The 18,181-nt window shown below is 38.1% G+C and overlaps 1 protein-coding gene across 1 annotated transcript in view; it reads left to right on the top strand.

Annotated features, from left to right (window-relative positions):
- The window catches only part of ZMAT4 (zinc finger matrin-type 4), a 330,350-nt gene that overhangs the window by 270,967 nt on the left and 41,202 nt on the right, over positions 1-18,181 (top strand). Inside the window, exon 6 of the mRNA XM_070408446.1 lies at positions 7,919-8,015. Coding sequence (XP_070264547.1) covers positions 7,919-8,015 — 97 coding nt within the window. The remainder of the gene's footprint in view (positions 1-7,918; positions 8,016-18,181) is intronic.

Genomic DNA, 18,181 nt, shown 5'->3' with positions numbered 1-18,181 from the left:
TAGTTGCATAACTCAGTAGATCTTTAAATTTCCATATTTTATTCCATTGTACAAATACATCATAATTTGCTTGTCAATTCTTGTATTGGTGAACATTTAGATTGTTTTGAGTTTTCATTCCTCAAGTAAATGTCTAGGAGTAGAATTTCTGAGTCATAGGATAAAATACGTTTAACTCTATGAGAAATGGATAGTTCTCCCAAGTAGTTTTACCATTTTACAGTCTTCTGAGGAATGTGAGAATTCCAGATTTCCCACATAGTGATTTACATTTGACATTTTTGTTTATTTGAAAGTAGTAGTCGTAGAAGGTGAGACTAATTTGCTCTTTTTTATTTTTCCCTTTATTGATTAAGATATTACAAACGTGTCCTTATCCCCCCAATGTCCACTCATCCCCCCAATCCTGCCCTCACCCTCACCCCCTGTTGTCCACATCCATCATTTATGCTTATATGAGTGCATACAAGTCCTTTGGTTGATCTTTCCCCCTCACTCCCACCCTTCCCTGCCTTCCCTCTGAGTTTTGAGCATCTGATCGATGCTTCTCTGTCTCTACATCTGTTTTTGTTCATTGGATTATGTTGTTCATTATAATCCACAAATGAGTGAGAGCATGTGATATTTATCTTTCTCTGACTGACTTATTTCACTTAGCATAATGCTCTCCAGCTCCATCCATGCTGTTGCAAATGTTAGGTGCTGGCGAGGATGCGGAGAAAAAGGAACCCTCATTCACTGCTGGTGGGAATGCAAACTGGTGCAGCCACTGTGGAGAACAGTATGGAGTTTCCTCAAAAAACTAAAAATGGAACTTCCATTTGACCCAGTGATCCCACTTCTAGGAATATATTCCAAGAAACTAGAAACACCAATCAGAAAGGATATATGCACCCCTATGTTCATAGCAGCACAATTTACAATAGCTAAGATTTGGAATCAGCCTAAGTGCCCATCAGCAGATGAACGGATTTAAAAACTTTGGCACATCTACACAATGGAATACTATGCAGCTGTAATTTGCTCTTTTAATTTTTATTTCCCTGGTGAGTGACAAATGATGTTGAGCACCTTTTCATGTGCTTATTGATCATTTTTTGGTACGTTCTTTTATGACATATCTGATCAAGTATTTTGTCCTTTGGAAAAATTGGGTTGTTTGTCATTTTTTATTGATTTATAGGAGTTAATTGTATATTCTGGACACAAGGCCATATAAAATATATGTATTGCAAATATTTTTTCCTAGGATGTGACTTAACTTTTTTTTCTTCTCTTTTTGTTTTAATCCCTTCACTTTTTTTTGCCTTCTTAATGGTGTTTTCTTAATGAGCAGAGGCTTTTAATTTGTATAAAATCCAATTTATCATTTTTTTATGTCAATATGTTTTGTTTCCTAAGAAATCTCTCTACCCCAAGTTCATAAAATGTTCACCTGTATTTTTCTAGAAGCTTTATAGTTTTATCCTTTACATTTAAACATATAATAAATCTGAATTGTAAAGTGTGTTATGAGGTAGAATTTGATGTATATCCTTTGGTTTCACACATTTATGTAGTCATTCCAGCACTATTTGTTGAAAAATTCCACCCCCCCCTCCCTTTGAATTGTCTTACACCTTTGTTTTAAACCAGTGAAGGTGGTCAAAAGGTAGAAACTTTCAGTTATGTGATAAATAAATACTGGGGGTGTAATACCCAACATGGTAAGTCAAGTTAACATGGATGTATAATATATTTGAAAGTTGCTAAGAGAGTAGTGGATCCTTTAATGTCTCATACAAGGAAAAAACATTTTTCCTGTTTTCTTTTTGTATCTATATGAGATAATGGATACTAACTAAACTTCTTGTAGTAGTCATTTCACAATATATGTATGTCAAGTCATTATAAGATACAATTAAACATACCAAGCTGTATTACAAATTGACCCTTATGTGTAGGTCTAGTTCTGGACTCTCAATTCTGTTCCATTGATGGAATATTTTCCATCCCTTTGCTAATGTAAGTAATCCTTTTATGATTATATCAAATTTTATAGCAAATGTTAAAGTCCTCAAGTATGAGTCCCCATACTATTTTCTTTTTCAAAATTGTTTTGGCCATCCTAGTTACTTTAATTTCCACATAAATCTAAGAATTCACTTGCATATTTCTACAAATAGCCTGTTGAAATTTTTATTGAGTTTGCATTGAATCTATATGACAGCTCATATCTTAACAATAGTGATTATTTTAGCTCATAAATGTGATATATATATATATATATTTTTATATATATATATATATATATATATATGTATAATTTATTTAGATTTTTCTTAATTTCTCTCAACAATGTTTTTTGGTTTTCAGTCTTGTACAACTTTTATTAAATTTATTCTTAGGTATTTTATAATATTTTAATATTATGCTGGATTTACATTTTTAAAAAATTTTCCAGTTGTTTGTAGTTAATTAAAAAATAAAATTGATTTTTTTTCTATTGGTCTTGTGTATTGTGCCTTCACTAAATTTATTTATTTTAGTGGCTATTTTATAGGTCCCTTATGATCTTCTATATAAGCAATCATATCTTCTACAAATACAAATAATTTTACTTCTTTATTTCTAATCTGAAAACATCCTTTTCTTTTTCTTATTGCACTGCCTAGAATCTCCAGTGCAATACTAAATAGAACCAATAAGAGTGACATTCTTAGCTTTTTGCTTATTTTAAGAAACTGTTCACTATTTTATCATTTAATATAACATTAGCTGTAGGTTTTTCATGGGTGCTCTTTATTAAAGTAAGAAAGTTCTTTTCCAGTATGCTGAGAATTTTGATCATGAATGATGTTGAAATCTGTCAAATTATCTTTTCTGCAGCTATTAAGATTATATTATTTTCTCATTTTGTCTGTTAATATAGTGAATTATATAATTTTATTTTTAAGTCTTAAACCAATCTTCCCTCTTAAAATAAGTAAACAAACTTGATTATGATATATGTATGTGTATATACATATATCATAATGAATGTATGAATGTATATATACATATATACATGCATGTCTGTATCTATCTTGTGTTTCTAATTTGCTATTTTTCAAATATATTTTTAATGATTTTAGAGAGGAAGGGAGAGGGAGAGATAGAGAGAGATATCAACATCAATTATGGGAGAGAATCATTGATCTGCTGCCTCCTGCACACCCCTTACTGGGGATCGAGCCAATAACCCACAATCAAACCCAGGATCCGTTAGTCCACAGGCCACCGCTATATCCACTGAGCCAAACCAGCTAGGGATGATTTGATAAATTTTAAAGGATTTTTATGTTATGGTTATGACAAATATTGGTCTACAATTTTATTTACTTTTAGAGTCTGTAAATTCTTTTTGTTAGTGTTATGCTGGCTCAAAAACAAGTATTATTCTATTTAGTATTGCACTTTCTTCTCTCTTCACTGAAAGAATTTGTATAAGAAGATAGTCTGTAATCTTTTAATGTTTGATAGGATTCTCCAATGATAGCTTCTGGATCTAGAGCTCTTTTCTTGCTTTCTTCTGGGTTAATCAAATAATTTTACCATCCTGTTTTTCTTTCTCTATAGACTCCATAGCTTTATGACCTTGTATTTGTTTTTAGTGGATTGGAGTATGAATCTTTAAATGACCACTGTCTATTTAGAGTTACTATTTACCATTTTAAGCAAAAGATAATGATCATTCAGTAGTGTTGTCCTACTCCTATTCATTCTTTTGTTATTATTGTCAAGTATTCACAATATAATGCTCCAGTTTAAATTGCTCATTTTCTTCAAATAAATTTAGAAGAATAAAAATATAGATATCCACATATTGATCATTTATGGTGTTCTTCATCTTTCCCTGCAGATAGGAGTTTAAGTCTTGTGTTTTTTTGCCTCCCATCTAAAGGACTTTAGAAGCCTTTCTGTGATGAGGGTCTGCTGGAAAACTGTTCTCTTAGTTTTTATTGAAAATATTCTTATTCCACTTTCAATTTTGAAGGGTATTTTTTGCTGGATATAGAATTCTGACTTGACAGTTTAGTTTAGTTTAGTTTCTTTCTTTCACCACATTTTGTTTCTTGAACAGTCCAGGCCGATTTCCACTCCCACCTCTCTATGTTTTCTGTTTACTCTTCCTGGACAACTCTTGAACTAGTTCTTCAATCACAGCTTAATTCTCATTCCCTTGGTTTCATATCATACTTCTCAGAGAACTCTTGACCATGCTACCAAAAAATCACTCTTCTTCTCTGGTTCTTTCTCATTATCCTGCTTACATTCTGTGTGACACTTTCACAATCTTTAATTATGTTTTTCTTTCTTTACTGGTTTCCTGTGTTCCTACCTGACTAGCTCCATAAATAATTTAATTCTGCCTGTTTTATTCTCTCCTACATTCTTGGCATTCAGCAAAATAACTGGCATCATAATAAAGTCATAATGATGTTTCTCTAATGTAGAATGGATGCATCTAAAGTTGCAAGGACATCTAAAGTCTAACTTTGCTAGAGTAGTCACATGCTGCTGAACCCTCCAGGACCATCTGTTCTACATATTGTACTTGGGAATATAAATACAAAAGTGATGCATCTTCAGGAAGCTTTGTCAGACTCTCTGAGTTAGAAACAGTTTTCTCCCCTAGTTCCTCTAACACTCTATTCATCCAGACTGTGGTACTTCTTATGATCTACCTAACACTGTTGATATGTGTATTCATATATTCTCTCTCCAACTGGTCAGTTCTTTGCTGGCAGGGACTGTATTTCCTAACACATATTGGCAATCCTGCAGAAATAACCTTTAGGTCTGCAGAGGTTTTATAGATACTCTTAAGATGGTATTGCACTGAAAATGAATTAAATAAGAAAGTTAGCATTTTTTGTTTAATAAGACTCGCTGGTTCTCTGAGGAAGAAAGAGCTGTATAATTCCAAAGTATTTGGCTTTCAACTAAGCATTAATAAAGCCCTAAGTTCCCACCAAGGACACTGTGTCATGTGTGGGGGAGGACTCCTCTGCTCCTTTGCTGCCTTTGTTCTTGTTTATACGCACAGCCTTTCTAGTTTATACTCCCTGTAGTTTGCATCGCAATAAAGTGCCAAATATTCCCTGCCCACGCCTCTGTTTGGCTGCAGAGCATGAAAACTTTAGTGGAAAGTAAGAGATCAGAATATTTTTTTAGATTTGTTGGTGATCCTAAAAGTGCCTATTTTTAAAAATAAATATTTATGCCTGCTGCCAAACTGAACCTCCATTTGTTATGATGAGACCTTTGATTAGTCTGTAGTCAGAAGGGGACCTGTATAAAAAGTAGTTACCATTTATTATGAGAAGATTGATGGAGAACTGTGGAGTGAGAAAGGCCTGAAGCTGGCTTTCATATTCTGATTCCATGCATAAAAGGGGAGATAAGGATTTAAACAACTCATAAGCATGCTGGTTGTGATAACTTACAGCCTCTGGGTTTGGGGACTATGGTAACTTTCTCAATCATGCACACCTGTGAAATTCAAAAGTGATATAAGCACAGCTCTTTTTATAGAATAACATTTTAAGACCTTCCATTGTTCTGACAAATTCAGGTTACCGAAAGGCATATGAATCTATGGGGCAGTACTTGTTAAAGCACGTGTGTATGTTGAGGTTTGGAGTTACTAGTCTGAAACTTCTTGTATATTCCCAGGCCATATCCAAAACTTATAGAATCGGAATCTCCAGAAGCTGTGCCGGAGAATCTACATTTTAGCACCATAACTGGAGGCTGTCTGCACACTCAGGAGTTTGGGAGTCATTGCTTAAGCCTAAGGGAATAGAGAGTCAACAGTTGTCTATTTCATCTCTGAATCATCAGTCTGTATCTGGAAAGTTTTGAGTCCCTTAGATTACTTCCCAAAAAGGTCTCAGAGATCTGTGGTTTTGATTCCATTGTGATTAGCTATTTATTTTCCCATAGGTTTCAGGTGAGAGAGAAGAACTCTTCCCACAGCTCACATGGAGGAGAAGTAAAACTCACAGTACTGTATAGCTCCCTTTTAGAAACTCTCTACCTATTTCTTTCTATCTCTCTTTTAGACTGGTGGTGAATGATGAGCTTGGGACTGGAAACTGGTTCTTAATCACTTCCTTTGGATGCCCTGAATTGTGGCCCTCCTATTCACTTTAGTAATGTGGATGTAGTTAGCATCTACATCTTAGGACTTCAACTTAGGGCTTCATCTGGACATTGGGACAGATATAATTCCATTTTAACACCTCTTTGAAATCATAATAATAGCTAATTTATATTGATCACTTGTTATGTGTCAGTCATTCTTTCACACGTTTTTCCTCAGTCCTCCCACAATCATATAAGAAAACAGAAGTACAGAGAAGTCAAATAATTTGTATAATTGCACCCAGATATCAGGTCGTAAAATTCTAACAATGTGTGCCCTTGACCATAATCGAACCCAAGACCCTTCAGTCTACAGACAAATGCTCTAGCCACTGAGCTAAACCAGCTAGGGCTAACAATGTGCATTATTTTTCTATTAAGAATTTTGTCTCTTAGAAAATACTATGCATTCATCAGGAAAAAATTGCTATAGTTGTTGTATAGTCTGGTTTTTACAATGGTAAGACATTGAATTTTGGAGCAAAATTAATAAAAACAACTCTTACTAAGAATTTTAATATATACTATTCACTTAATTCCTATAACAACCTTGTGATGTGGATGGTCTTGTCTTCATCTTGCAGTTGAAGGAAACTGAGGCTAGGAAGAAATTATGTGACTTCCTCTAGATCAGTGGTTCTCAACCTTGGCTGCACATTAGAATCACCTGGGAATCTTTTTAAAATCCTGATTTCTGGGCCTCATCCTCCGGAAATTCTGTTTCTTTGTTACTAATGTTGTGGCCCCACCCCATAACAAAGAAACAGAATTTCCGGAGGATGAGGCCCAGAAATCAGGATTTTAAAAAGATTCCCAGGTGATTCTAATGTGCAGCCAAGGTTGAGAACCACTGCTCTAAATCATACAACCAGAAATGATGGGAGCCAGGATTTATATCTGCAGTTTCAGATCTTAACTCTGGGTTTCCTTTTCTTTCTGCTCTGCTGGGACACACCATTAGAAGGAATGTGTTCAGTTGTGGGTCTCTGAGCTGTGGCAAATGTTTAAAGTTGTTTTGTTGAAGCTGCTTTCTAACATGTTGACTCTAGATGAGTCAATATTACAAAGGAATGAGGTTTTTAATAACCTCTTTGGAAACAGAGAGCATCTTCTTCATCTTAGAATCCCCAGTGCCTGGTTCAAAGTTGATCCTCTATTAATGAACAAATTAAATGAATAAATAAATAAATAAATAAATAGATAGATAGATAACATCCTTTTAAACTCTCTAGTGGGAAGTAAGCTTTCTTGTGAAATAGATTAATATATGATCCCTCTGAGTATTTACATTTTATAAGATGATCCTGAAAGAAGAACCCAAGTGAATGATATGTAAGTTGTTCTCTGACTCTGCCATTGGAGTAGTTGTGGAGGAGGAATTGAGACAGGTATTCCCTGGAGTCTCAAGTTTCATGCAGATAAGACAGCTTACCATTTCTATCTGCCTTGAGAAGGACTACACTGCTTCTTTGCTTAAGTTACAAAATTTCCAGAACCATTTTATATCAAAAATGTGTTTTAATAATGTCAGCCACCCATAAATGGAGCAGGCACCTTCTAACATATTCACAGTTATACTTCTGCTAAGACACATGTTGCCTGGGCTCTGGAAGGAGGGATCAAAATGTTGTTGGTGGGATGGACCAGATAACTGCTAAGACATTCTGTCCCTGACTTTGGGAGATTCTAGAATTCATTCAGGTGGTTGAAGACAAAGATGCAGCTAATGCGGTCTGTCTGTTGTCCACAGGTCTGAGGCGCAATTACAGATGTACCATCTGCAGTGTCTCTCTAAACTCAATAGAACAGTATCACGCCCACCTGAAAGGATCTAAACATCAGACCAAGTAGGTACTTTCACTCTTTTGTGCTTTTGTTTGTGGTTTTTAGATGATGGTTAAAGGATAGCCATTTTAATTATTTCTGCATTTAAACTGCATCTCTTTATCTCCAAAGTTCCCTTGGTAGTGTTGCTGCAGAAGTCTCCCAAGTCTGCTTAGCATTATTTGAAGAATGGCTTCTTCTCCTTTGGGGGCACAAATAATGACAGGCTTTCTTCTTTCATTTTCAAGGACAGTTCAGCACATTTTTTATAAACTTCAGGAAACATGTATATCTATTCTAAGGGTTTTTAAATAAACAATGTTATCTCTATTTGAAGGACGTGCCAGACTTCGGTGTTATGTCAAATTCCACGAATGTCTTCTACCTCTTTCCATTTCTAGATGAATGTTGTTAATTAGTTTAGAAACTTAACAAATCTTATGGTATATTAAATCATTCACATACATACGTATTTCCAATTAAATGGAAGCTTAGTTCGTTATTTTAAAAGAAATTCTCATGATTTTAAACCTAACAAGGCTAATCAGGCATAATTTCACCTATATTTATACTTTGCATCTCTTTAGAAGTGAATGATGTTAGCTTTGAAGGCATTTTTAAAGTAGCTGCTAGGACTGCTAATAAAAATCTAACAAAATAGAAAAAAATACACAAGGAATATCTCAAAAGTTTATAATTTTCTTGAGTGTAATTGTTTTCGTTTCTCTCCTATTTATGAGCAGAATCATTTAACAGATTTGACTGTACCAAGGCTCCATAAATAATAAATGATGTATTTAACACACATTTATTGAGCTCCACTATGTGTCAGACTCTGAGGTGTGCACTGGGAAATAAAAAATGAATTGACCCAGGCCTGCCTCTTGTGGAGCTGCCTGCCAGGCGGGGGGCGGGGAAGGGGGGCAGGGGGAAGGGGGATGTAAACACACAGGTTTTTCTCTAATACCACGTGGACACCTAGAGCTTTGAGTATTAGGGAGAGAACAACTAGGGCAAGTTTATGGGTGTGTTGGCGCAGAGTTTGACAGATAAGGTTGAGGTCGTGGTCTGATGCTGCTCACCGTCAGAACCCTGGTGCCTAGCACAGCACTTCATGCCTATTAAGGGGCTCATAAACATTTCCGATGGAATGAATGTGTGATTTTAAAGTACGAGTAACAATTTTTCATGCAGGCATTTGAGGAAGTACATTCCAGGCAAGGACATTTCTTTGCAAGGATATTTTTAAGACATAGGTTACAGGGGGTCTGATGCAGGGGAGGAAATGGAAGCCTAGATTTGGTTACTGACTCTCAGTCTCTTCATCCATGTTGTGCTGTCTCATGAGTCAAAGGCACTTTCATGACTCACTTTACTCTGATCCACCCCAGAGTACTTTTATCAAGGGAATTCTGCAAAAAAATTTTTTCTCTGATTTGTTATAGAGTACCTAGAGTGCTTGTATTGATTATTGGACGCTGCTGTGCCCTCCTCCTCCAAATAGTCTATTAATCTCTCCAACTTTGTAAAAGGCACCATATGCATTCTAATTAACATGCATCGAATCTACAGACCAGGATATTGCAAGTAGCTGCAACAATAAATGGTAATCTTTTAGAGTCATGTATTTATTGCACTTAATATAGATAATATTAATATATTATTTACACTAATAAAAGAGAAACATGGTAATTAGCGTACGACCACTACCCTTCCCATTGGCTAATCAGTGAATATATACAAAGTAACTGTCAGCCAAGATTGCGGCCGGCAGCCAGGCAGCTGATGCGAATAGGGAGGCTTGCTTCCTTCAGTGACAGAGGACTCCAACGTTCCCCGCCGGCCTCTGAGCTTCAGTTGGAAACATAGTAACATTTATAGAAGATAAACAAACCCCCAGAAAACTCCTGTCAGTCAGCTGGGATCTCAGAGCTGGAGTCGCAACATTGTTTCGAATACAGAAAACAAAGGCCAGAAACCTGCTTTCAGCCGAGCCTCAGAGAGAAAGCCGGCTCTCAGCTCCAGTGACAGCCATAGAAGGTAAATAAATGCCAGAATAAAAAAAAAGAAAAAAAGGAGAGGTTTGGAGCTTCAGTCGCCCGCCAGCCTGAAAACGGCCCTCAGCCTCTCACCCAGACTGGCCAGGCACCCCAGTGGGGACCCCCACCCTGAAGCAACAAGATGGCGGCTAATTTGCATACTGAAGGCAGGCGGCAGCAGGCAAGGCTGTCTGCGGTCTGGGACCTGGATCTGTGACCCTGCCAGGCGGGATCAGCGGAGCTGCGAGGCCTCCCGGCACCGGGATCAGCGTGACAGGGGGCAGCGCCCAAACCCCCTGATTGCCCTGCGGCTCTGTGTGTGACAGGGGGCAGCGCCCAAACGCCCTGATTGCCCTGCAGCTCTGTGTGTGACAGGGGGCGGTGCCCCAACCCCCTGATCAGCCCTGCGGCTCTGTGTGTGACAGGGGGCAGCACCCCAACCACCCCCCCCCCCCACGGGCCCTGCTCTATGTGAGACGGGGTAGAGCCATACCTCCCCATCGGCCCTGCCCTGAGTGTGATAGTGGCGGCACCCCAACCTCCTGATCTGCCCTGCTCTGTGTGTGACAGGGTGCGGCGCCCCAACTCCCCTATTGGCCCTGCTCTGTGCATGACAGGGGGGAGCTCCTCAACCCCCTGATGGGCCCTGCTCTGTGCGTGACAGGGGGGAGCTCCCCAAACCCCTGATGGGCCCTGCTCTGTGTGTGACAGGGGGGAGCTTCCCAAACCCCTGATTGACCCTGCTCTGTGTGTGACAGGGTACGGAGCCCCAACCCCCCTGATGGTCCCTGCTCTGTGACAGGGGGAAGCGCCCCAACCCCCTGATCGGCCCTGCTCTTTGCGTGGCAGGGTGTGGCACCACAACCTCCCCATCGACCCTGCCTTGAGTGTGACGGGGCAGTGCCCCAACCCCCCAATCGGCCCTACCCTGAACGTGACTAGGGGTGGCATCGAAACCTCCCCATCCGCCCTGCTCTGTGCATGACAGGGGGCGGCGCCCCAACTCCCCAATCGGCCCTGCTCTGAGCCCGACAGGGGCTGCACCTAGGGATTGGGCCTGCCCTCTGCCACCCGGGAGCAGGCCTAAGCCAGCAGGTCATTATTTCCCGAGGGGTCCCAGACTGCGAGAGGGCACAGGCCAGGCTGAGGGACCCCCTCCCCTCCCCCCCAGTGCACAAATTTTTGTGCACCGGGCCTCTAGCCTATACTAATAAAAGGGTAATATGCTAATTAGACTGGACATCTTCCAGACGATCTTCTGGATGTCCTTCCTGACAAAGCTGGGACAGGGCAAAGCCGCCCATGGTCCCAGGTGCCTGCAGCTGTCCCCAGCAAAGCCGGGTGCCAGGTGCCTGTGGCTGGCCAGAGGAGGGAAGCCTGGGTCTAGGCTCTGGGGGCCAAGGCAGAGGTGGTTAGGGGTGATCAGGCAGGGGATCAGTTAGGGGTGATCAGGCTGGCAAGGGAGCACTTAGGGGCGATCAGGCAAGCAGTCAAGCAGTTAGGAGCCAGCAGTCCAGGATTGTGAGAGGAATGAGGGATTGGGCCTATACCAGCAGTCAGACATCCCCCAAAGGGTCTTGGATTGGAGAGGGTGCAGGCCATGCTGAGGGACCCCCGCCCCCATGCACGAATTTTGTGCACCGGGCCTCTAGTCATATAATATATTATATATTTGTAATGTAGAAAGGTAGACAGTGATTTTGAGTGGCATGAATCATGTAAATAATTAATGCAGACAGTATCTCCAGCTTTGGAAAATTTTCTGTCTGTCTATGTGCATATATAAAACTTTACTTGCCAGAATCTATGCCAGCCTATTATCTCATTTAATCCACTTAACTACTTTGAGATAAATACTATTGATCCCTTGTTTTATATGAGAACACTAAGGCTCAGAGAGACAAAGCAACTTACCCAACATCACCTTGCCAACAAATGGCAGATCCGGGACTGAATCTTGCAGTGTGACTCATGCTTCTGCTTCTTCCATTTCACTTAGTCACCACATGGGCATGGGATGAAAGGCTGCCAATAGAGAGTACTATGATAAATTTTTAGTACTTCCCTGGTGGGATTTAATAATTATATGTGACTTCAGAAGGGTACTTCTCCTACTGTGCAATCTTCTTTCCAATAAACACATTTTTTTTTCTACCTCAGCACAAGGTTGCTCTCCCTCTGAAGAGTGAAATGAGGGAAATATGAAGAAAATAATTGTAATAGCTTTGTCCCACATGCTTACTTCATCTGCCCTCATACCTAATTTGGAGTGTGTGTGTGTGTGTGTGTGTGTGTGTGTGTGTGTATGTGTGGCCATGTTTATGAGCTACATCATTCCATAATTTTTTTGGTAACATTCTTGTCAAGTTTAGTATCAAAAGATATGCTGACAGCATTAAACAAGTTGAGAGGTCTTCTCTCTATTTCTGATCCCTGATTGAGTTTGTGGCCAATGTTATTATTTCTTAAGTATTAGGAAGAACTAACTGATGTAGCCATCTGGAGTTAATCATATGGGAATATCTTTACTAGAATTTTAATTTCTTTAATGGAGCACTGTTCATATTTTCTATCTATGATTGGATCAGTTTGAATATGTTGTTTTTCAATGAGTTTGCCCATTTATCTAAAATTTAAAGTGCCTTGATATATAGTTGTTCATGATATGATCTAATTTTATTTTTGTCTGGAAGATGTTTTTTATTCCTGACATTGTTTATTTGTGCCCCTTCCTTTTCTTGTCTATTGATAATTTTAGAAATGTTTCAATATTTATTTGCTTTTGTTGAATGAGTGTTGAGTTTGGTGATTTTCTCTATGTACAGTTATTTTCTACCATTTTAAAATTATCTTCATCCTACTCCCTTTGGATTTAATTTGCATTTCCCCCCCTAGCTTGTTAACATCAAAGTATAGATTATTAATTTTTCAGTGTTTCTGTTTTTCTAATATATGCATTTAAGGCTCTCAATGTGCCGCTACAAATTGCTTTTGCTATATTCTGCAAGTCATCTTTTTTTTTATATCCCAGAAGTTGTAATATGTGGTATTTTCATCATTATTTATTTATTTATTTATTTATTCTTACTGTGATTTCTCTTTTACTCATGGTTAACTTAGAATATTTGGGAGATTTTTATATTTATATTTTTGTGCCAATTCTACTATGGTCAGAGGACATACTGTAAATGAATTCAATCCTTTGAAATTTGTGTAGGCTTGCTCTGTGCTCCCAGCATATGGTCAATCTTGGTAATATCCTATATTCATTTTTTTTAAAGTATCTTTTTCAATAATTAGGTAAATGGCTCTATATATCAATTACATTAAGTTTCTCAATATTGCTCAAATTTCCTATGCCCTTACTGTTTTTTTTTTATGTGTATGATATCCATGAGAAACAGAGGCAGTTAAAATATTCCAACTATAAATATGGATTTGCCTAAGGGACCTCTTAATTCTATTTAAAATATATATTAAAGGTACATTATTAGATGCTTATAAATAAAGGATTTTTTATGTATTCCTGTTAAATTGGCACTTTTTGTCACCATGAAATGGCCTTCTTTCTTACTAGCAATACTTTCCTTAACATATACCAACATCAGCTATACCAGCTCTTCAAAGCTTCCAAACTGTTTTCTTTAAACTTTATCCAGCTTTTATTTCATTCTCAGGTTAAAGGTTAGCATTATACCAATTACCCTATTGGGGCTAGAAATGGAAGTCAGCCAGTGAAATGGTTCCTAACTATCCTAATCTGATGAATTAAAACAACATAACTATTAAGGTGTCAGCAATGTTCAATATTGTATATTTATATTTTTACTAATAATTTCTAGTAAAAGTGTTGAGATGAGTAAATATTATTAAAATATATAATGAAAAGAGCACTGACTTTTAAGTCAGTAGATTTTATTCTCGTATAACTTTGCCACTGAGCGATCTTGGGCGCTGACAAACCTTCTTTAAGTCTCAGGTCCCTTATAGACAAGTGAATAGTGATGACAAGAACAGGGCAAATGTGTATCCACTTTCCATGCCTTCCTCATGATCCTAGTACTCTTTCCTTCTCATCCTGAATTCAGTCTTAACATTCTTAAAATAGCTCCCCAATTAGGTTTCACCATTTTATTAGAATTAGTAATATGTCCCAAAAATTATGTCCACCCAGAACTACTTGCAGATATAAGTAGTTAAGAATATCAAGATGGAATTATTCTGGATTTATTGTGGGCCCTAAATCCAATGCCTGGTGTCTTTATGAGAGAAAGGAAAAGGAGAATGGGACACAAAGGGATTCTGGCCATGTGAAGACGTAGGTAGAGATTGGAGCTCTGTTTTCACAAACCAGGAACACCAGGAACCAGCAGGGTCTGGAAGAGGCAATGATTGATTTTCCTCTGGAGCTTTTTGAGGATGTGCCCTGCTGACACCTTGATTTCAGACTTCTGTTCTCTAGAATTGTGAGAGGATCAATTTCTGGTTTTTAAAAATGTTTTTATATTGATTTTAGAGAGGGAGGAAGGGAGATGGAGAGAGAGAAACATTGATCGGCTGCCTTTTGCATGCCCCCCACTGGGGATTGAACCTGCAATCTGGGCATGTGACCTGACTGGGAATCCTCTTGGTGCATGGAACAATACTCAACTGAGCCACACAGGCTGATATGTTTCTATTGTTTTAAGCTATGCAATTTATGGTCTTTTTTAAGGGCAGCCTGAAGAAAGTATTACTGTGTAAAACCTACTTGACTTATTCCACAAATATCCCATTAGGCAACTTCTTATCATGCCTATCCAATGACAATGATGGTGATGGTGATGGTGATGATGGTAATGGTGCCACCACTGATATGCATGGGGTGGAACTTCTGTCTGAGTGGAGTACAGGAACACATTAAAATGCTTTGAAAGTGATGCCATATCTAGTATGTGCTCTTTACTGGTAGCAATGACAATTTTTTCTTTTTTTGGTAAATGTCATAAACAGGAAAGTGGCAGTCAAATTTTGCTCCATTGTTAAAGAGAAATATTAAGTAGCTAATGAGATTAAAGGTTTAGAAATGCAAATGATCACACTGACTTCTAAAGCAATTGCCTATTAGTAGATTCTTCAGTGTTTCCAGGGGAGCTAGTCTGTCAATTAGTACAAATGATTACAATGAAATTTAAAGGCAGATGAGTACAAACCTTAGACTAATGACCAATTCCCACGTGATGTACTTAAATTTGAGATTTGGGAACACTTCAAGCCTTAGGACAGTGTATTACCTAGAATAAAGGATATAAAAGTTGTCATTGCTTACTTTGATGCTTCAGTTGGTTGAGAATGACACACAAGTGTTTAAGAGAATAAATCGGACTGATCAGAACTTAGCAGCAATTTCTAAATTTGTTTTTTCCTTTGATGGGAAGCCTTAAATAGTATCCGTTGCTTTTTCTGCAGATTTTCTCTTCAACTCGGTGAATCCTCTAGACAGAGCCTTTATATTATGCAGTTTCCCATTATGTTCATTTATTTGTGAAGTGATTGAATGGATGGATGTTTAGACTAATTTTCAGAGCTGGAATATATTTGCTTTAAATATCTTGGGATTCTGTTCCTTCATTCAGAATAGTAGTTATGTGAGGGGTACACAGTAATAATTGAGATAGTTTTGGAAGATATGCCAACCATTAAGAACCTTCTGTACTTAGGATAAATAAAAGTTACTTAAAACTCCAAGAAACAAACAAAATAACTAACAATGAATCAATGAATGTACTTCAAAGGCTAAAAATATAGATGTTCTTTGTGGAATATTCAATGTGGTTTATTGACACTAAAGAAAAATTTTCATAACCAAAGGGTTTGGGATTTTGATACTGTGCTATATTTTTTTTCATGAGAAAGAGAAAGTTTTCTTTTCTGAAAAGTATAAAAGTTCAGTAAAGTTTTGAGAGGAGCAGGACATAAGATAGTATTGAAAATATAGCTGTCCTTTCCCAAAGAATGACAGGTTGTTTCTCTTTAGTTGATAATCATTTGTAAGCTGCTTGGAAAGGTTTGAAATAAAGAGCAAAATCTAGAATACAAGGAAACTGCTTTGCTTGTCTCATTTTATGATTCTAGCTGTGCAAAATAGCTCTTCTAGACAGCAGAGACCATGGAGTGTCATCAAATCTTTCCAGCCCAGGGCACTTTTAGACACTGTAAATAGAGTACCTATAGCAGCACAGAGATGAGAATGTGGCAAGGCCTGTGGATCAAAGGGTGTTCTCTTTTTTTTAGCCCTGTTTTTAATAGAACATTCTAGTCTACTATTGTCAAGAGCCCTCCCTTTTGGTGGAAGGCCTCTGATGAAACAGAGTTCAACTTCTCAAATGAAAGAGACAGTGGCCTTTAGGAAGAAGAATTCCAGAGAAGACAGAAAAATCAACAACAAAACAAGCCTATATCTCTCTCTATATATAGCACTAATGCACAGGCAATTCTAACAGCTCTATTTTTTTTCCAAAGTCTCACTTGCATGCTTTTTCTATATATGCCATACCTAGGGATACATTATAATTACAGTATGTGAATAAATTAGACCTTTGGCAGGCTTGGAAAGAACTAAATGGGAAGCACCTTCATTCTGTCATATTATTTCTAGAATTACTGATGACATCTAATATTCCTTAGCTCACTCATTTTCTACCCACCTCCTTCTTGGGGGACTTATAATCATTATTTTGTCTTGCTTAAAATTTGTATGAGTCATGGCTGTCTCCAGAGTGGTTCTGAGCTGATAATTTAATGTCCCAGATTTAACTGTGGGCCCATTGAAACCTCTCAGTTCTTTGTCATGCTGTTTCAGATAGTCATCAGGACCAATCACCAACCTGACTTAGTGCTGAAAAGTGCATCAAGAAAGAGAAAAGAACTGGAGGGAGGGTGGTGGAGCCCAATAGGCCTGGCTGAGAGTCAGACAACCAGAGCCCCAGTGTCAGTCCTCCTTCTCACACCCTGGTAGCTTTTAACCACTTTAAAACATTATTTGAAAATCCACCTATTGAAATGCAATATATATACAATAAAATGCACAGGTTTCAGGTATATAACGTGTTGGGTTTTGACAGTTTATACGCCATGTAACTACCAGCCCAATTAAAAGAGAGAACATTTTCACAACCATCAAAAGCTCCCTTGAGCCCCTTTGCAGTCAATCCCCCATCCCAGGCAAACAGTTTCTGATTTCTGTCACCATGGCTTCATTTTGCCTGTATAGAACTTAATATAATAATACAGTATGAATTCTTCTCCTTCTGCATTCTTTTTCTCAACATAATGTTTTTGGGATTCATTCACATTGTGGCTCATATCAGTTCTTCCTTTCCCCTCACTGAGCTTCAACATCTTCATTTGACAGGGAGTTGGAATATGGGGTAGTCAAGTCTCTATCAATTCTAACATTCTCTTATTTTATGACTTTGATGTTTAGCTTCCTTAACTTTTATATTTTTCAGCTGGTAGAAGATTGACTGTAAAATATTTCTTTAGTGTTTACTTCTCTATTGCTGGGTGGCCCGGATCTTTTTGACCCTTTTAACCATTAGGTTCTATAAGAGGAGAGAGATCCTGGAGGCCTTTCAGTCTGTCCTTTTAAAAAAAGGCCAGAGACTTTCCAAATGCTTATCACTTGGGGCAAGAGGGGTAAAATTGATTGTATAAGCAGGAAGTAGAGAAAAAAGCTTATTCTAACTTTATTCCATGTTGTGAATACAGATCACAAACTCTGGTGTCTTCTCAGGCCAACAGGGATAAGTAAAAGGTAGTCAGAAAGGTTCTAGGGGAGACTTGGCCCTCACCTAAATAGTCCTGGATTCTGCACTTGCACTTATTCTGGGTATACCATAATCCCTTCTCACACATTTCACCAAAGTTCATTAGAAATTAGAGTATGTTTGTTTGTAAATTATATTTAGCTACCATTGACTTTTACCAACCAAACTTTAGTAGAACATTGAATTTACCCATCATTTGTCTAATCTCTTAAAAATCATCATGGAACATGGGCTGCCAAGGAATCTATATATATATAAAAGCCCAGAGACCAGAATGGCAGAACAACCAGAACGACTGAATGACCGGTGGCTATGAGGCACACTGTGGCAGCCAACCAGCTT

This window comes from Myotis yumanensis, unplaced genomic scaffold (genome assembly GCF_028538775.1).
Source record: "Myotis yumanensis isolate MYYU_CA2020_CCGP unplaced genomic scaffold, mMyoYum1.0.hap1 SCAF_3, whole genome shotgun sequence".
NCBI lineage: Eukaryota > Metazoa > Chordata > Mammalia > Chiroptera > Vespertilionidae > Myotis > Myotis yumanensis.
The sequence above is the reverse complement of the archived record's forward strand: the minus strand, read 5'-3'. Positions and strand labels throughout refer to the sequence as shown.